The sequence below is a fragment of the Spea bombifrons genome, chromosome 7 (genome assembly GCF_027358695.1).
Source record: "Spea bombifrons isolate aSpeBom1 chromosome 7, aSpeBom1.2.pri, whole genome shotgun sequence".
NCBI classification, from domain to species: Eukaryota; Metazoa; Chordata; class Amphibia; order Anura; family Pelobatidae; genus Spea; species Spea bombifrons.
In genome coordinates, this window is record NC_071093.1 from 9,072,546 (window position 1) to 9,094,050 (window position 21,505).

At 37.1% G+C, this 21,505-nt stretch overlaps 1 protein-coding gene across 3 annotated transcripts in view; it reads left to right on the forward strand.

Annotated features, from left to right (window-relative positions):
* The window catches only part of SLC4A10 (solute carrier family 4 member 10), a 65,275-nt gene that overhangs the window by 22,541 nt on the left and 21,229 nt on the right, over window positions 1–21,505 (forward strand). For all 3 annotated transcript variants that reach the window (XM_053471027.1, XM_053471029.1, XM_053471028.1), the window contains exons 2-9: window positions 1,777–1,858; window positions 7,653–7,799; window positions 8,130–8,268; window positions 9,433–9,593; window positions 11,853–12,041; window positions 17,178–17,269; window positions 18,426–18,583; window positions 19,594–19,681. In XM_053471027.1, coding sequence (XP_053327002.1) covers window positions 1,777–1,858; window positions 7,653–7,799; window positions 8,130–8,268; window positions 9,433–9,593; window positions 11,853–12,041; window positions 17,178–17,269; window positions 18,426–18,583; window positions 19,594–19,681 — 1,056 coding nt within the window. The remainder of the gene's footprint in view (window positions 1–1,776; window positions 1,859–7,652; window positions 7,800–8,129; window positions 8,269–9,432; window positions 9,594–11,852; window positions 12,042–17,177; window positions 17,270–18,425; window positions 18,584–19,593; window positions 19,682–21,505) is intronic.

Below are 21,505 nucleotides of genomic sequence, written 5' to 3' on the forward strand. Positions count from 1 at the left end.
AGAAAAAAAAAACTAATGGTTTTCAACTTTACATCAACTATTACACAATACACAGAATGGCCAAAAGCAGACTTGCTGCAAACGCTTAGTGTTCGCTGGAGTATGAAAAGCTACTGTGCAAATCATAGAATAACAAAAATAATTACAGATTGCTTCGAAGAGCTTGCATTTGTGCTACTTTGGCCCATGGCACATTGCGTTAAACAGAAAGGAAATTAGAGTTTGAATTATTTATGCATATTTAGAACATACAGTTTTTTAGATACTGTATGTTAGATATCTTTTTCTACTTTGCTAAATTTCACAGGGGGACTCCCTCCTATTTTTTTATAACTAGAATAATCATGTTATTTATATATATATTTTTTTTCATTCAAATAACAAAATAGCTGTCCTGTTGTTGAAAAGTAAGTAAGGGGCTTGGAGGGCCATCATATGCCTTTTATTCTCCTTTCTCTCCATCTGGTACCTTTCTGAAGTCCCGCGGTGGGAGTGTGAGGTCTGTTCAAACAGACCCAGAGTGCTCCATTGCAGTGTAAGCGGCTTCAGTGCTTAGCGCCAGCATATGACTTAATGTCCAGGCGATCGGCATCAAGAGCCGTCATGCTTCACAGGTGAGCAGTGAACCAGAGATCTTTATGAACAGACCTCAAGCTCCCTTTATTTTGGGCCATTTGGAGGGAGATCTATCATCTCCCCAACCAGCTCGGCTCCTTGCATCAGAATTATTAGAGGCTAATACAGTAAGGAAATCTAACCATGCATGGGATAGGCATAAAGTTCTCATGATGAAGGATTGATTAAGACCTGAGTCTTAGATCAGGGAAAATGGGAAGACTAGATGGGTCAAATGTTTTTTATCGCCCGTCAAATCCTTTCTATGAAGTTAAATTATATTTATTACCCATAGTTGGATTAAATAGAAATTGTGTCAGCTGAACCTCTACTCAAAAAACCTGAATGCTAGTGGAAAGTGGAATGCTTGTTGTTGTGGATTAAGAATGATTCCATCCACTATAAAATTAAAACAATTCTCCCTGTTTGTTTTTGGTAAATCTGAGAAAACACAAAGTTACTATTATATTCTGTGTTTTTGTTACATTATCATATTTGGTGTTGATTAGAGCTGTCCACGTTTTATTAAATACCTGATTGTGGAGTGGCACAATTATACATTAGAAGACAGGGCTGGACTGGCAATGACGAGGCGGCCCTGGCGCTTGCAGGTCAGTGGCTGTCTGATGACTATATTGCAGCTGATGGCTGGATATGCATGGCGCTTCCTACGTTCCGCAAGTAGTGTGTAGCCGGGCATATACAGCCACTGGTGGTAGTACCTGATCTGCCACTGGAGCAGAGAGGCAGATTTGTGAGTGCGTGGCACTGCCGGTCAGCCACCCACTGGGCATTTGTGTCAGATGGCTAGTCCAGGCCTGTTAGAAGAGTTGACTCCATGAAGGTGATGGGATTGAAATCCAAAACAGAAACAAGAAGAAAAGAATGTTTGTTTTTTACATTCCATAATAACATGATTTTCTAAGAGACCAAAGAACGAATGCTCCATTTCCACAGATTCTTATGAAAATATTGCATAGTGTTTTATTCCCTGAATTTTCATTATATATTTTGTGGTCTTCATGTGCTTTTTGGTTAATATCTCCATCAGAATCATTGCTACCCTGATGCAAGTTTAAATCCAATTATTCTGTCATACTTGAAGCTTTAAAGCAACCTCATTTTTGAAACGCTACTAAAGAGGTCTTTTTAATGTTTCAGAGAAACGACGAAGAGGCTGTAGTGGACAGAGGAGGAACACGTTCTCTTCTGAAAACACAATTTGAAAAGGAAGATTTGGAAGGTAGGAGAAGTGATTATTTTTTTTTATCTGTACTTTGCGTTGTTATGCATGAATTCAGGAAAAGTATAATTAAAAAAAATAAATCTGTTACAATAGTTTAAATATATGCTTTTTAAATGGTGGTATTTGGTTATGAACCTGTTGCCTGTTACCTGATTTGTATTATCACACATAGATATGAGATGAGTTCCATTTATAAGTACAGTATGAGCACTCATTGTTCAATAATGTCACCTTTGATTAATTTTACCCTTGGTATTATTATGAGGTTCTTTTAAAGAATGGAAAAGCAGATTAGGATTATGTACTGGTTTTGTCAGTACCCTAGCTCACAATGGGTAAGCGGTGCAGAGTTGCCCTCTGGAGACCCAGGACATCCTGGACCAAATGATGGAAGCAAAGAAAGCACTTTAGATATTATTGCGTAATGGCTCACCTGACATCTGACAAGCATGGAGAAGTCAGGCATTGTGTTCTACTCAGCTATAATATAAATGATAACACTACCTGCAATTATAGCAATTGCATTACACAGGAGATGTTGAAGGAAGAGAGAAAACCCATCGTCATATCATTTGAGTTTACCATCGGTGAATTAGGAGGTCTGAGAGTTTATGTTTCATCCATAAATCCGTTGTTCCGTATGTTTGTGTTTGAGTATGTGCTTAATACAAATTTGCTACATGGAGATACATTGTGGCTCTTTGTAAGAATAATAAGATAATGCATTGAGTTTAGTGAACACATTTGCATTCAGGCTTGTGGAACTGTGTCAGTTATGTTTCTATGACTTTATGAGTGCAATGTTCACATATAGCTTGATTTAATCTGCAAAATTCATTAACATGGAATTATTATTTCGCGTAGGATTAGGCAAAAGTGACACATCTCAACAACAAATTTCAGAACAAAACAGCCACATTCATTCCAATTCTGAGCTTGTACAGAATTCCACATAATTGTTGACTCAATCTAAGTGCCAGAATTTAAGCTTTGTCTTGAAGGAATAGAAAAACTAGATGAAAGCTATGGGCCAACATTTGTATAAAGAAAAATACAAGTATTGTTAACATTTTAGTGTACGTTTTATAGTAGCAGCCAACGATTGCTTTGCAGCGCCGTCTTCAGAAACATTTTGGTGAAACCAAAGTTATGATATATACACTTTTGCTTGCCATATATAGTCACATCATGCCAACCAAGGTACATTTAGTAGTTTTTAATTCATTGTTCCACAAAAAATGCTCACTATATCAGGTGGACCACAGAGGGACGTTCTGAAGAGGCTGAACTATAGAAATGAAACATAGGCTTTAAAATGTTGTGTGGGTAATAATTTATTTCTGGAAAGGCTAAAGTGATCTAAAAAAGTATAGAATGTTTGTGAAGGGGCACAATGCCACAGCGCATGTTATTCTGACTCATGTATGTTAGCTTACACAAATGTAATGTCTTAAATTATAACTATAACTTCTAAATGTGTAGACATGTACACGACTATAATTCATCTGTGTTATGCTGATCGGCAACTCTGAATCCATAAAGGGTATAATTAACATTTTGAAATCCACAGATTATCTGCAATTATTTTGAACTCATGTTATTGTGTATATGGAGTGCACTTAACTGTAGAACTCTTGTTCCATTAGAACACCCACATAACATACAGTGTGTCTGTAGCACCACTTCACCATCATCATTATCTGTGCAGAACATGGTTTTGTGCGGGTGAAGCGATAACAAATAATTAACACCACCTGCTTCTTCTTAAAATCTTAAAGGCATCGTCTCGAGCCATTTCAATTTCTTGAGGGAAATCTAAACATGTATTGTGTTAAAAGATTGAAATGTTTTCTCTATTAAAAAGAGCATCACTTTATTTAAGACATGCTATCCCAGCCAAGATAAGATTTTTGGGCTGGCATACTGACAGGGGAGGAAGGGACCAGAAAGCAGTAGACCACCATGCCATGGACCATCCTATCTTCACTCTAAGCCTTGACCCAGTGACGTATACATCTTTGGTGCTGCACCCCTTGCCATCCCCTCCACAACTGATGTCATTACTCTTAAGCACTCTTAATGTCATAAGGACACACAGTGCCCAAGAGGGGCAGAACTGTATTAAACTCAGTAAGGCTACCATACATCATCACTACTGATGAACTGAGAGACAGACTTACATGATAACTTAACCACTAACAATCAACTCAACCAACAAACATAATGGGCAACAACTTCAGTTGTAAAATACAAATCAGCTTAGGTTTGGTTCTAATTTGATGGGAACTTGATCCATTTTGATTTTTGGGGGGGCCTGGTGTACAGTGCTCCAATTAAAAAAAAGGAGATAACTAAGGGTGTGTTCTGTGAGTCTTCTTCCCAACCCTCTCCAGCCAGCAGGTCAGCAAGAAGCCTAAGGTCCTTGGCTCACCTTGCTAGCAGTGCTTTGATGCCATAAAGATTTTTGCCCCTTCCCATTCAAAGTGCCGGCAGGAGGTTGGGGTCTATCAGGGGGAATGTGGCAAAATTGTTGAACCACAGGAAATCACTGGGCTTCCCCCAGGGGGGGTTTACCTGAACCTAAGGTGGTGGCAGCCAGCATGCCAAACCCCACCATTCAGACCAAGAAAAACCCTGGAGCTCACTTTGACAATTCCAGTGACAACAATCTTAAACCTTAGCGAACTGAGCAGCTTTTATACGCTTCAGTTGGAAAATGCATTACACTCGCTTATATTAAGGGGAAATACAAACATTTCACATCCCTTATCCTGAGAGATACCGTATATAAAAATACAATTTAAACTGCTTCCTATTACTGCTTGAAGGCTTGAATCTAGGAAAAACTGATTTGGCTTTAGTGAATATCCGAGTCATAAACTATATATATGAATAATTTAAAAACCTAAAGGTAGTTGTAACACTACAAGTTAAATGAATTTACAGCTACATCCAGTATATGCTTTAATCTGAGATGTGACAACTCAACCAAATTAACTTTATAGGCTAAGGGAAGCTGTTGGATTTAATTCATTTAGGTAAATGCACAAGCCAAATAAGCTGATGTAAGAAAACAAGTTTTAATCTATAACCATGTTGCGAAAAGGTATTTATATAACCTAATAAGGTATTTTGAACTACATTACTTTATTCGGGAAAGACTGTGCAAGATCCATTTGGTTGAATTAAAAAGGGATTGTTATACTGACTATACATCTAAATTTGTAACCTAATATATTTCCTCATTTTGCTAAAGATGCTTAATTTTTATTTTGATAAAAAAAAATACACAACACATGTAAAGTGCAAGAAACACAACATACACAAATAAAATAATCCACATACATTAAAATAGCACACCAAAAAGTTTGAGAACAACTCAACCAAGAACTGAAAGGACCATATCTAGTTTTAGCTCCCTTATGCCAGTATGGATGAAAAACCTCTATCCAAATATCAGTCTGATCCTGCCTTCACACAAAGGAACCAACAACTCCAAATGTACATTTTGGCCTTCGTGCACCTTGTCAGTGGGGTCTAAGTAAGCAAAGAGGTCCTTATCTGGACTTCCCTTTACTCTTGAGGTAGGCTCCAAGAGATCCCAAAGAACAACTCAACAGGGGACAGACAGCTGCTTCATACCCTGTCCTACAGTGCTTTTTTGCTCAAGAACATCTCAGGTTTCAGCTCATTTGTGCCATTATACAGGAAAAATCTCCATTGACATATCAGTCTAATCCTACTCACAATCGCAGCCCAGAGCAAAATCAGAAGGCAAATCTTGTACAGGGGAACCAACAACCCCAGATTTACATTACAGCTTTCCCGTGCCTCATTAGTTGGTGTCCCTCTAGGCACAAGTGAGCATGTAGGTCTATGTCTTGACTCACCTTTACACCTGGCATGGACTCCAAAAGATCTTCCAAGGTAAAATTACATATATCAAAAAGTTTGCACAGGCGACAATTGCTATGCATTCTTGAGTTGTTCTAAGACTTTTTAATATGTGATTTTACCCTTTGGGGATCTTCTAAGATCCACCCCAAGTGTAAAGGGGAGTCCAAATGTGGGTCTTCTTGTCTACTTGTACCTAGAGGAATACCAACCACATCTTACTGATGGAGGGTGAAACATACATCTGGTAAAAATAATAGAAAAGTAAAAATATCAGTAGATGATAGGATTCAAGTTTTTAGATTTATCAGCCTGGTAGTTTTTCGAAGGGACTTGAAGGGAGATGAGGCGTTTCTTGTTAGCAGAGCAATGTTGACGTGAATACACTTTATGAAGCATTAGTTTTTTTCAAAGTGTCCTTCTCTTGGGAGATTCCTTTTATTAAGTCATTTGGACTGGCGGTCAGCTTGCACAGGGCTGATTTCAAGATTCCTCTGCTATTTAGGGCAATACTGGATTCATTATGTGCTCTGTTTGGGGCAACGCGTTCAAATACCGTTTGATGAATATTAATCTATGTTGAAAAGGAATGACCAATACACATATTTGCTCAATATGTTTTTTTGAAGTTAAATGCAACATAATCCAAGCAAAATTAAAAAAACCTCTAACTTTATTGCACGTTCAGTTATTTTATTCTTACAAGCTTATGATTTTGTGTTGTAATACTTTGTAGTAAAACCATAAAAAGCTTCTTATTTTTTCTGTCGGTAGAATTAAATTAACAATATACTGTTGTTTTCAACAGCTATCCCAGAAATGTATTACACCATCAAAATCTCTCTGTACAACAGTTTCTGAAGGTGACATTGTGTGTTAATGTAATATATACTTAGTCTGGTGACACATAGGTGTATTTGGACATCATTATCTAGAAGACATTGGTAAATGACGTGGATATAATATAGATCTAGAAATGAGCATATCTGGATTTAGATAAACAAACAGGTTTATATTGGTTTATTTCTCTAAAATTGCCTACTTTCGACTCCAGTCTATCTGTCTGCCCATCTATCTTTTTCCTTCCTTTTCAACCTTAAGGTATGGGAAGGTGGCCATGAAGGGACAAAATCTCACCTGCCCATGCCAAAATCTTAAAAGCATGCCCTCAATGACGGAAGATTAATTTTTGGGCCAGCATAAAAAAGGTGTAGACTTCCATGAGCTGATGAGACATTAGAGGTCTCTTGGACCGATATGCTGTATTTCTTTTTTATTAAGCAAAAAGTAATCTAGTAATCGGTCTTTCTCCTCTCTTTTGCCTAATCTGTCTCCCTCTCTGTTGTCTCATCTGTCAGCCGTCACTCTCCTGTCATTTCTTGAGACCCTCTTCTGCGGCATGGTCAATTTTCTATTATGAGCAGAACATTGTGTATCAAATTGTTTTCCATAAGATTCTCTGCTTTGACTAAGTTCACATCTTCCGACAAGTAGCATGTCAATTGTCGGTGATGAAAAGAGTCTTGTCGAAGTTGCTACTGTTCATTAAACAGAACAATCTGATCATTATATTGTTCCACAGGGGAAAGCTAAAATGTAGCTAAATGTAGCTCATTTAGTAAGCATTAGCTAAATCTGATTTTTTTAGACACACAAGAAGGGTAGTTGGTGTATTAATTAGTCCTGGGTTATACATTGTTTGTTATTATGTTTCTTTTGTCTTGTTCATAAGAGTGTGCACTTAATATTAATTGCTTACTGTTATTCATGGGGTGAAATAAAATATCCACTATCACTCATTTATGCGAACCCTGGTTGCAATCAAGGCCAGTTGGATCTAGTATATATGTGAAAACCAGTAAGAATCTTCACTTGGTTTATTATCATATTTCTGTAGGTCATCGGACACTGTTCATTGGAGTACATGTACCTCTTGGGGGGAGAAAAAGTCATCGGCGTCACAGGCATCGTGGACACAAACACAGAAAAAGAGACAGGGAGCGTGACTCAGGGTTAGAAGATGGTCGAGAATCTCCTACATACGGTGAGCTTTGATGTTCTGTTATCATTTTTTAATAATTGAAATAATAATAATTTAATTGAAAAAAAAAAAAATGGAGACTTACATTGCATGTTGTCCACGTGACGGGATCTTACTTAACTTCAGCACTGCTGTAGATTAAGGAATAATTTCAATAGTCACATGACACTGTTAATTTGGCGTGTTAATACAGTCAGAGAAAAGTCTAATACGTGCTATAAATGGGGAGGTATTACTCTGCAGACCAACTACTATGTTGCTCCTCCAAAGGTATTAACAAAAATGCATTAGCAATGAATTCTCATTGTGTTAAATTATTGAATTTCTTTCCAGACACTCCGTCCCAAAGAGTGCAATTCATTCTGGGAACAGAGGATGATGATGAAGAACACATTCCGCATGATCTTTTCACAGAGCTGGATGAAATTTGCCTACGTGAAGGGGATGACGCCGAATGGAGAGAGATGGCAAGGTGAGTTCCACAATTACTAGCTGGAGATGCTGTCCTTTTAAAATGATCCCTCTTGCAGATGAAAAGATCAGTAATACAGCAAATCTACTATTCAGTCTGTGCTCTGGAAAGCATATATTTTAAACATGAAACTTCAACTGGATTAGAAAAATTTTCTATGGTACCATTTAAACCTGTTTATGCCAGCGTGAAATACAATTACCTGGCACTTGAAAGCTCTAAGGAGATTATCTATAGACTGGCATCCAGAACACGCCTGTGTACTAAGAAATATATTACTTATGGAAAAGAGGCCCTTTAAAAGAATGGCCTGTCTACATCTCTTGATATGTATACGTTTAAGGAATTTAAAAGCATCTATTATATACAGTGGGAACAAAAAGTAAGTAAAACCTTTGGAATTTACCAGCATTTATTTATACCTTGATCTTGAAATATGACATGATCTTCATCTAAGTCATAATAATATTAATAATAATTATTATTAATAATAATAATAATAATAAATATCTGTTTTAACCAATAACACACAGATTGTTGTATTGTCCTTGTCTTTATTAAATACATAATTTGAACATTCACAGTGTGGGTTGGAAAAAGTATGTGAACCACAACAAAAGCTAATTGGAGTCACAGGTTAGCAGACCTGGAGTCCAATCAATCAAACAGGATTGGAGGGGTGTTTTTGGAGCTACTTTGACATACAAAACCCACATTTTTTAGTTATATTGAGCTTTTCTCAAGAAGCCTCTGTTGATGAGAACCATGCCTCACAAAAAAAGAAATCTCAGAAGACCTATAATCAAGAATAATCAAGAATAAAGACATGAAGGAAATGTTGTTTCTGTGTTATTAGCACATTGAGTTTGTCCGTACTTGTGATCAGATCAGATGGGTAATTCCATAGGGTTTATTTTCCATAGGGTTTATTTTCTTTTTCTTGCCACTGTATATATTTTTTTCCAGTAGGAGTTCAACATCCCAGTAGCTCACTAATTTTATATAGTAACCCATATTGTACACAAATGATCCATGTTTCTGTGTATTCCAGTGTTTGTTCGGTTAAATTGGAATAATAGCCAGTGTAAATCAATATAATTGCATAGTAACAGGGATTGACCGTTCAAGATTATACGTATACCTAATCCTTTCTTGTTTGGTAAGATGGCTGAAGTTTGAAGAAGACGTTGAAGATGGTGGAGAAAGGTGGAGCAAACCGTACGTTGCCACGTTGTCACTTCATAGCTTGTTTGAATTAAGAAGCTGTATCCTGCATGGTACCGTTCTACTGGACATGAGAGCTAATACCTTGGAAGAAATTGCAGGTATTGTACAGGGATACATAGTAACTGATATTGAATTCCTCATTTTTTAGTAAATGCAAGCAGGAATTTTGTGGAATTTTTGAGAATTCTCCAGTAGATCTTCAAATTTGTACTTTCCATTCGGCTCTAATCACTTGTGTTCAAATAGGCCTGTTAGATCTTTTTCTTTAGGGTCTATTTGCAATATATTTGCTGAGGTCCCCTTTTAAGAATCCCCATAAGAATCCCCTTTTGTTAAGTTGCTGTTCCTTAAAAGATCAAGGAGAGATAACATTGAGAGAAGAAAGCCATTGATATGCTAATTCTGCCACCATTGTCCACAGATCAGAGCTTGTTTGTCATAAAAAGATAGTCCCTGACTTTTGATCCAAATGCTTCAAAAATAATCACATTGAAAGCAGTACTCATGATGATTTTCTTTTCACACTCAGTAATAAACATTACTTTTTTCCTTTTTTTAAAAAAACGTGTTAAACAATATGCTTACCAAGGATAAACAGAACAATGGTTCTTTAGCGTGACATCTTGAAAAAGTGTGTGGGGAGAAAAGAGCTTTTGTTTAAAATTATAGCTTTTTACCAAGACAAGAATAGAGTAAATTGTGCTTTATTAACAATCCTGTGAAGGAGATGTCTACTTTTGTTTTATGTCAAATAAAAACCAACAGATGTTTTTTTTTCTGTATGTAGCTGTATTTTTTACATTTCAAAATCCCAGATGCCATTTCAAATTCTGCGGATGAAGGGTTTCATATTCCCAACGAGATTAATTATGTGTCAAACAGAGATCATTAATTTTTGCTAATTGCTATCCAATAACGCCTCTATAACTGAGAAAGAAACCCAGATGGCGTGACATATTGAAATACGGAGGTCTATTCAATGAAATCGAAGAAATTAGTATTTTTTCAGACATGCACAAATATTATCTCATTTTCCCTTTTATTCCATTACACCAAACACTGAAATACAATGAATACAGGACACTGAAAATAAGACACATCTTCTAGCTGATTAAAATGGGTTAAAGTTACTATGAAGTGAATGATGTCACTTATTAATTGGGATTAATGGCTGTTCATCTTCATTGAGGAACTGTCATCCTCAACAGGTAGAGTAGTCTATAAAAATTGTAAAGCAGTAAATTTCTGGAATTTCTAAAGTTATGATGAAAACAAATTAAACTTTTGCTAATATGCCCAAACTATATATGTATAAAGGCATTCAAATAGTTTCTACTCACCAAAACTAGTTTATTTTACTTGGAAACAATCCAAGGATGTTTTTAACTATATTGAGAAACGTGCGGCAATTTGTAGACATCAAAAAAGTCCCTAATATCTATCTGTAGACAATCTGTGAGGTTTGCCTAAATCATAAGCTGTAGATTGAGGCAAGATGAAACATTTTAGCAAACTGACCTAAGCATGGATTAAAACACGCCAACCCGGGTGATCTTCTCATGCAAGAAGGGCAAAGTTCCCCCACTTACTGTAGTGTTAACACAGAGAAATGATCTCAGAAGTCTAACTTTGCATATTGGGGACCAATAGCCCTTCTTACTTGAAAACTCACTGGGTTGTCCCTTTATAATGCATATTTATTTTGGTGATGGCAGAACCATTCTTCATCATGGAGAAGCTGGACTCTGCCTCATGCCCTGTCTTTAGAAGCTCCTCACAGTCCCACTGCTTATCACTCACTACCACATCCTTGATCAATGCACAATGCTAACATATGACATCATATGCCAACACATTTACTATTGGGTGATCAAGCGCCCATGTGAACTACCACTCAATGGGCAGTTTACAAGGGTGATTCAACACCCAGCCTATTTACACTGTGAAGAACTGAGCCTTGTTGGCACAGCCTCCACAGCATGCTGTCGCTCTGAGCAGAGCGCTGAGCTATGATGTCATATGCCAATGCTCAGCAGTAAGAATGGTAGCCAGGGTGGTGGTGCCCTACTACAGTGCCCAACATAAATATACCCTAAATCTGGCATCTTTGGAAACTCCTTGTTGTATTGTTTTTGAATTCCAGAAAAACCCAATGAGGTTTGTTTAGAAAATGCACTTCTACTGCAAACTGCTAACTCTTGACCAATCAGCAATTTAATCATGAGTATTAACCTAGAGGTGTCGTTCATACATGAAACATAATGTGTTTCGCTTCAAAATGATACATACATTTCATCCATAACACTTCTGCAAGAAATTAAATATACATATTATTTAATTATTATTTTGTTTAACAGATATGATTCTTGATCAGCAAGTAGCTTCAGGACAGCTGAGTGAAGACGTTCGTCAAAGAGTTCATGAAGCGTTATTAAAACAGCACCATCATCAAAATCAGAAGAAGCTAAGTAACCGGATTCCAATAGTACGTTCCTTTGCTGACATTGGCAAGAAACAATCAGAACCTCATTCTATGGATAAGAATGGTACGTTTGATTTTGCAAATACTATTTAAAACCACGTATATTGATGGGTGTGCGCTGATCCCTTGCTTTGCTGTTTGTCTAAATTCTACTCAACTTGAATATCAATGAGTTGGGGTACAAATCAAGTCATTTAAGTTACCACAAGTTAACCATATACTAAACTAGGAAATTAACAAATGTATTATATTGTTTCTGTGAGTAATATATTTAAAGAGGATTGATTATTTGAAGTATGTCGTTATGAGGTCATTTAGAGAGTTCAGAGATACAGCTGTATGCAAGAAAATCTCATTGTTCGTACAGTTTTAGTGGAGAGCAGAAGATGTAGCCTCCATCAGCACAGCTCTTAGACTTATGTATATCTCATTAAAGAAAATGAGATACCATGGAGCCTTTAATAAAACTTTTCACTTTTTTACTTGCCCAATGAAAAAAAAAGATGTAGCGTAACGTGTGCTTTTGAGACCTTGTAGGTTTCTTCTTTAGATGGAAGAAAGAGACCTCTAAGATCCTGAAGGTATCACCTTTAGCTAAAAATCTAGTACACACCAATGGTTGTCCTAAACCACTCATTCTCTCAGAGAACATCCTGAAAAGAATTACTTAAACGGGCAAGTTACATGAAAAACAAACCATTTATTATTGTATACATACGTATAATGTAATGTAGTGTAGCATTGTGAAGTACTAAGTCTTGTTTTACATGGTTCCAGTAGTCTATGTTTATCTCAACTCAACACAGAGGGGATGATTTATAACAATGCAAACAAAGTGCTGCTTATGCTAGTGAGGTCCATAAAACATAAGTAGTCAGTTGATCCCACTGGGTTATTAAGACAAAACAAGATCTTTTTTCCCCACATGGCAGTAAGAATGAATTTGCCTAGTAAATTAGGCGAAGTTGCCATACCTAAATGCATCCACAATAGCTATACACTTTATGACTGGAGCTGAAAACCTTTTGTGTACATCAAGTACATAATTTATATATTTTCATACCTAGAATATACCTGGTTTACAGAAATCCAAAGAATTACTTTTCTTTCACAGCCAGGTGAAGCCGTGTATGCGCCCTTTTTTTACAGATTGTCAATGTCTTACCAGTTTACCTCAGTGTATACGCTGCCCATGGACACTGATACTGTTATCACTAATTTAGAGGGCACCAACATATCTAAGATGGGCACATTGCTTTAAACTATGTAAAAGATTACATGAGACCAACTCAACCAAGGACAACTCACTAGTGCCATTGCAGAAGAACATCGGTTTACAGATCAGTCTGATCCCACTCCCAAGGGCAATCTAGAACTGTAATGCAAGAAGAACTTCCTCTGTCCAAGAAAACCAACAACCCCAGAAGTATATTTGACATTTATAGAGCATGTAGTTAATGCCATTCTAACCACAGGTGAGCAAGGATGTCCTCATTTGGACTAACACTTGGGGTGAAGCCCAACAACTCCCTATAGGGAGAAGTCGCATACAAACAGGTATTAAACCAACTTAACTGAGCACAAACAGCAACCCAATAGCCTGCCCTATTTTACATCCCCACTCAGGAGAACCTCAAGGTCTAGCTCACTTTTGCTATTACAGGGAAAACATATCCATTGACTTGTCGGTCTGATTCCACCCACTTTGTATGAGTTGGTCCCATACCTCTTTATAAACAATTTTTCCCTTTGGTGAATCTCTTGGGGCTCTCTAAGTATTATGTTGAGTTCAGATGTGGATCTCCTTGCTCATTTGCATCTGAGGGCTACCGCTTGTTCTTCGGTGACAAGGTCTGTGAAGGCTAAAATGTATATTTGTGGTTGTTAGTTCCCTTGAGTGGTCTGATTGTCGCCTGCCTTTGTGGCTGATATCTTACGAGAGTTGTTTTTCTCTGTAATGTGCCATTAAATGCTGCCAAGGTTCTAAATTTTTTGATACAACATACGATGCTTTTTAAGAAATTTGGCAATTTTTTTAAATATTTTTTTTAGTGTCACTCTGCTTGAACCTAATATTACAGGTCAAATATATTATATTTAAAAAAAAATAAAAAATTCTTCTTTTAGTTGTGAAACTATTAATATCTACAAAGGTTTCATTTTGCCATCTAGTGGCTGATACACATCATACTGAAAATTCAAGCCTGATAGGGAATCTGTTTTTAGTCGGGGACTATTGTTTGAAATTACAGATAAATAGCACAATATTCTGCACAGATTCTGATGGACTTCATTTATTTGTTATTAAAATAGATGTATATGGAGCGGAAATATATTCTTGGGTATAAAAGGTATGCGGGGAATCCTCACGTAATTATCTTACAAATCATCTAATGTCTTCTCCATGTTTTTTTCCCATTTGTTGAAATCCTCGAATTCCAGGATTTTCATGTATTTCTTTAATCAACATCATGTCTGTTGTCTAACATTTTCTCTAATTCTGCTTGTTTGATGTTGGAAATGTCTAGATTTAAGCATGTTTGTCCGGTGGGAACGGTGACCCAAGCAGAACTACTTTGCAGTTCTCTGCTTTACCAATGGTGTTACCATACAGACCCATACCTACCCTTTTCTTTAAAAAATAAAACCTTTTTATATAGTTGAATTGCATGCATTGGTAAATAAGGTCCTTGTGCAACGTACTGTATGTTTTCTCATTCATCCTTCTGTTTCACTCTGTTGTATGTATTTCTAACAGGCTCATCTCATCTCTGTTCCTCCCTCATCTCTTACCTTTGGCCTCTCTAAAAGTCCATTGAAGTTTTTCGAGGTAGTGTAAAAAACAAAATCCACAATGCTTGAGTTCAAGGTTAATTTGTGTTTTTTTGTGATCCTGCACAATTTTAGATCAGTTAAGTGAGGCACAACCTCCAATTATGAATGACTTTCCGTCAATTACTCTCTTGTGCTCATATCTTCTTATAAAACAGTGAGCGTCAACTACTTCTAACAAGAGGTAACAAAGCAGTGCCTCAGTGCCCCCCCTAAAAGTATCAAGCCTCTCTAAGTTCTTGATGTAAAGACCCTTGACTTAAAGACCCTTGACTTAAAGACCCTAGTTATCTGTTGATGCTCCATACCTCCCATGAACACGTGGCTTCTGAAGCATCTTTAGAACTACATGTCAATAAAATTGTGCAGTTGGGTATCCCCAGCTTTGAATACATAAATTTTATGGTTCTCTTTAATTTCCGTATGCTTTATTTATTTATTTAGAATGTTTTCTAATGACATATTTGGTTAATCACGAGTACCTTGTACATGAAAATGTTATCACATATAACATAACAGATGGTTCTACAAACTGTAGTACACAAGCAATATGTGGAAAAGGACTTGCTAAAATTTTGGGAGCATGTTTATTCACTTCAAACCAGGATGTGTTTCTGCATCTATACTGCGATTTAAAATGCACCCAAAATATAATTTCCTTATGGAAAGATATTCCTAATTCATCCCCACAAAAACCTGACCTAGAAAAAATTATATATTTTTAAACTAACATTTCAGATTACACATTGATTATTACTAATTATTATTATCCAGGGGAGATGGACATTGTACACGCTGTTCTAAAAGAAAATATCCCTCTGTACTTTATACCTTTTCTTTCTTTTCTCAAAATCTTTCTCCCGGAGTAATCTAGATTACATAACAAAGCATAACATTTAACAGTGCAATAAAAGTAATAAAATGTTGCACAAAGTTAGTCTTGCTTTTCAGCAGGAAACGTAATTACCCAAAGGATAAGGTGATTGATCTTTTTGACTCCATCTTTTTGGAGCCCGTTTTTCTCGGATGGACTCCAACGTGTCCGCCCGAGCACTACATCACTAAGAGCAGCCAATCATAGCTATCCTTTGTGCATGCGTGGGGAATCATTTTAGGGACATCTCTTTATTGCTTTGTCTCCATATCTCTATTCTCCCGGAGGGCGAGCGTACACTTTTGAGGGCTGTTTAAACTTGCTCATTTCTTTTGAGCCTTGCCTGTTATATGTTGTGATAGCTGAGTCTCTGTGCCTTTTTTCCTGATCTGATAAATAGTGCATGTCCTTTGGCTTGATCCTGATGCCAAATTATCCATCTTAAATTGCTGATCCTATGTATGAACCTTCGGCTTGTTTTCTATTCTGATCCTGAGCTTTGTACCCAGACCTCTGCTTGTCTTTGTCATTGTCTATTCCATTGTCTGGTATTCTATTCTTGTCCCAATCCAGTGGATTGCCTTCCTACAGTTATCACCTTTTGCCTATAGTGTTACCATCCTGATGTCCCAAGGAAAGTAGAGGTGCCGCTTATCGTTTGCTAATGCATGACGTTCAACCATAAGGTATCTTTGATTGAGACACAAACCACCCTTCTCTATTTTCCGGAAAGGTCCTTGCTACGGTTTCACTCTGGTATTGGGTTTTGAGGTCCTGCATCGTACATACTTGCATTAAATGTCACAATGGTTCCCTTTAATATCCCTGTGTTCTTTTATGTGTCATACTAGGGGTTCATTTATAAAGATTGATTATCATTTTAAATGGTAAAAGGGGACCAATCGACAAAGATGTAATTGGCCTTTTTGGCGATTGCAATAATTTTAACAACTTTAAAATTACATAAACCCCATTTTTTTGTCCTAGGAGTTGGTGAAATCTCTCAATGTATTAAATGATGTCAAACCTAGTGGAAGGCAAAACCATTCAAGTATAATCTGTTCTGTTATACTCCATATGTAAGGCATATTCTGGGCTCAGTATGCCTTTGGTGGTAGGCATCTAATCATAGAGTTCAGTTTACCCAGAAAAGACTTTGGTAGCTTAATTGTGGTGAGGGGGAAACTTAATGTCTTTAATGTTCTATTAGACCATTACATGCCATGTCAGTGACAAATTAAATGGAAGATGCATTGCGCATGGGTCAACTTGCATCTAAGGGCACCATTGGAACAAGTAAAAAAACAACCCCGTAATCATAGATAAAAGGTTAAAAAATACCATAACTGATTTAATATTATTAAGTATTGGCTATGTATTGTACTCTGTCCCAAATCACTCAGGTAAGACAGAGTACGTTTATATTTTAAGGACACATCGTTTGTGTGTTGTTATTTTGGGTTGTAACGCCACCCTGTACTTCGTATTCTTTAGCAGGTCAGCTTGTTTCTCCGCAGTCTGCTCCCTCCTGTATTGAACACAAAAATGATGTCAGCAGAGAGAACAGCACTCTTGATGTTACCAAGGTGAGTGAAAGACAAGTATCTTCTGCCTCTGACTGCTGATAATGAAAGGTGCTTTCCTCCTTTCCACATGCAGTTGAATAGGCTGATACCTGATACCTATGATGTATTACTTTGGTATTAGGGTTGCTTTGGTGTAACAACACAATCAACCCTTGAGTCAAAGGGATATAAAAGTGTACCTGCTTCCATGTGGGTTTACATAATGTTCTTTTTTTGGACCATTAAAAACCCAAAGCCTTGTTGCTGGTTTGTTCAGGCACCATTTGTACATACAGTATATGTATATGGCACCTTTTGGCTCGTCACCATACAGTTGTTATTGTAGCAACTCAAGAGAATTGCATTATGAAGCAATAATTCTGTTTAATGCTATAAACAGTAAACCATAAATTGAAATGAGTCTTTAAAACTTAGCTATCAATTTGCTGGGCTGCTTTATATGTATATTATTTTTATTTTTTTGGAATGTTAGTTGTATAAATATTTGACAAAATACAGCAATCTTTAGTGCCGTTTTCCCAAACTCTGGTTAAATGCCAACAGCATTTGCATGAATAATCTCATAAATGTTAACAGAGAATATGTGCTGGTGTCTGAGACAGATGGCTGATGGAATCATATAAAAAATGCCCGTTTCACGAATCCACGTCGGAACGTGGTCACTGTGGCTTGTATTTAGATGATTAAACTGATGTTAATGACAGGTCAACCTGTGTAGTATACCGAGGCATCTACTAAACATCATAGTAACCCAACCCCTGGACAGGTACCATAAAATGTACCATTTCATTTACATAGAAGACTGCTGCCGAGCGGCATTTAGTATATTTTAATACAAAGTGATTCAAATCTATGCTGCACCTGCATAAGGTCCTATCGCTAGTATCACAATCCGCCGCTAATGGAAATACTACAAAGGCATTAGAGTCCATGTATAAAAACAGTTCTGTTTCAACGTGGTGAAAATGGAGCCATTGACTGGATCCGTTTATTGAGCAGAGCTGTAATAAAAGGGGATAACAGTAATGTTAGCACCAATGCAAGCATTTCATCAATACCCTGGTCTGAAGACCAGTTCAATGAGCTCTCATTACTAATAGACAATGAAATCTTGAAAAGTTATCATCATCCCCAGCTCTCTCTTTCTCTTTCTTAGTTTGACTTACATTTTATGAAAAAGATTCCTCCAGGAGCTGAAGCTTCGAACATTCTTGTTGGTGAACTGGAGTTTTTAGATCGGGCGGTAGTTGCGTTTGTTAGGCTGTCTCCTGCCGTTTTGCTCTCCGGGCTTACAGAAGTTCCCATCCCATCCAGGTAGGTTTTCCTTATTCTAAACTGTGATATATGATTTCATGATTTCATGTCTACTGCTTTACATTGAATTCCCCACAAACAGGATCCTGTCCGCTTCGTCCTGTATCTTTAACATAATCAGCCAGCCACTTAACCCCTGCATGACAGCCGCAAACAGCCCTATCTCACCGGGCATCACGAGCCCCTGCGTGCCCCCAATGAAAGTAATCGCCAAAGTCAGATTGAAATTTCTATGGTTTAAAGAGCTCAGCAGAGCATCACCGCTAAATGAATCTGAGCTCTGCCAGTTACAGCTTTTATGACAATTAACCATTATTACATTTTGTTATAATTTGTACATTACACTCCTATGATGCTGAGCCAGCCAGTGATAGAAGAGACACCTGTTCCAGAAATTAAATCAATGGCTTTTTAGAAGCTAAACATCTGTTATTGACACCTTGTGGTATAGCTCTTCCCTGTAGACTCCATAAATGAAATACAGAATAAATAAATCTTATTCAATATTTTGAATGAAACAGAGCATCCAACTCTTAATTTTATTCTTTATTCGATAACTCTGTAACCCTGTAATTATCAAACCAGCAACCTACCCTGTGTAACTGTATCAAACCGGGCTTTAGGCATAACCCAGCTCTATTTTATCTACATAAGGGATAATCTTTGAATTAAATAAGTAACATCAATACTGAATGGAAAAAAAAAAACACTAAAAAATTAAGTACGTCTTTTGAATTATACGTCATTAAATCTGCATGCTTTTTATTTAAATACATACCATATATATCTATTATGATTTTGAAACTATGAGAAATACTCGGTTGCCCTGCACTCCAGACAAGTTGATTTTTGTATATATATTTTTTCATTATAGGAGTATTATATTTTTTATAATTGGGTGACTATTATGGGTAAATAGTTCTATTCTTGGTAAATGTAAATGTTTAAAAAGTATTTTCTATACAAAATTACAAAAGACGTTTACCTGTTACATCCAAACTTTGTTGCAGATTTCTGTTCATTCTCCTGGGGCCGCTTGGAAAGGGTCAACAGTATCATGAGATCGGCCGATCAATTGCAACTTTGATGACAGACGAGGTAAGTTGTATGGTTCATGATTGAGATTATTTTTTTATACGGAATATGTTTCGTTTATGGGATCGCTTGATGGTCTGGAGTCGATGTTGCTGACTAGATTTGTTACATTTGTGACAGTGGCTACAATGTATAATTTTTTTAGCCTACAGAACACAGTTGGCTTTCAGGATGACATGGCGGTTGATTACATATTTATTACAGAAACCCTAATTAAGCTGAGAATCCAATAAGTTTCTACCGAGCCAATGTATTGAATATGTGTTAACTTCTTATTCCTCTCCTCTTTTTTCCTTTTACTCATTCAGTGCAATGCTTAACATGCCACTAAACTGTAACCATAACAACAGCTTATTTTTTAAGAAGCCAAAATGATTTTTAAGGCAAACTTTGAATTATGAGAAAGCAATCTCTATTTCAGAATTTTCGAGATGCTTTCTCTGAACAGCCATCATTGTCTGTTTCCAGCATTCAATCACTACTTCTGTATGCCCGCTACTGATTAGGTCTGAAATCAAGCATTTCTCATGGCCTGATCAGCTTTAGGCGTATAAAACACTGTGTATTTCAGTAGAAACAGATAATAGAAACACTCACAGATGAAGCTCCAGACATCAATAAATCCAAACTCTAAATCCCTTATATACGCCAGAAAAATGTCAGTGCAGAACCAGAGCAATAAACAGGTAGTAAAGTGCATACTAACATGTGTTCAGCACTTAATCATTGGTGATGGGTAACGGAAACTGCATTGGAAGAAGCCAACCTCAACAAAGTACAACATTCTTGGAACAGAATAACAAAAATCAAGTGAACAGGGTTATTCGGTCTGAGCTAATTTATAGCAGTTATACTATGTTCAATAAAAATTCCCCCCAAAACATGCCTTGTGCCATTCATACTATTATTAAGAGGGATAGAGGAAGGGAGAAGCGTTGATTCTATTTTTAATATCCTTAGCCGGCTAAATATGTTATAGGGGGGGGAGGCATTGGTAGCTTTTATACCTCCTCTGGGGCAAATAATTAGCTCCTGCTCTACCAGATATAGGATGAGGAAAGAGTGGATCTCAAACCAGCCATCTCTGGGGAACTAATTTTTTTAATGTTATATATTTTTCTCCATGCTTCCATGTTTCTGTCTCATTTTCCAAAGCTCTGCTTCTTCTCTTGCCTCTTCTGTGTTCGTCCTCTTTACCCCATGTCTTCTTTCTTTGGCCACTTCTCCGTGAATCTGGCCTCCCAGGGCACTTCAGCAAAAGGATAAGGAGAGAGAGGCTGTCCTCATGGCTCCAGTCTTTTCTCGGAGTGGGGAACAAACGCTTCTCTTTCTCCACAAATCATGCCCAATGAACCATCGCGGCTGATGTAAGGGCTGGCTCTGATCACAATACATATGGCAGTAAATCTTGACATAACAGTCATTATTTAAAATTAATAATGTCTAGCTGGTGACACATTGTGGGTCATGGTTTAACCCTAAAACCACACTTGTGCCAGGCTGTGTGCTAAGAAGATGCCATAGTAGTAACTCAACAACGTTTCTCACCTATACACTGCTCATATGGCAAAATGTATAGACAACACACTGGTTCCTGATGGCATGATTGTCCCTTTAATGTTTCTGGTGTTTAAATCACTCTCTTGTTGTTTGATGTTTGAATCCTGCCGTACCACTTTCAAATGCTCATTTTAGAAATGTTGTTTGTCAGAAAGTAGGTCATTATGCTAATAATCCTCCCAAAGCTCTTGATTACATGTAAGTCAACCGTATATTTCAAGAAATCTATTGAAATGCGAACAAATCCCAGAAGATCATTAGTCCTAA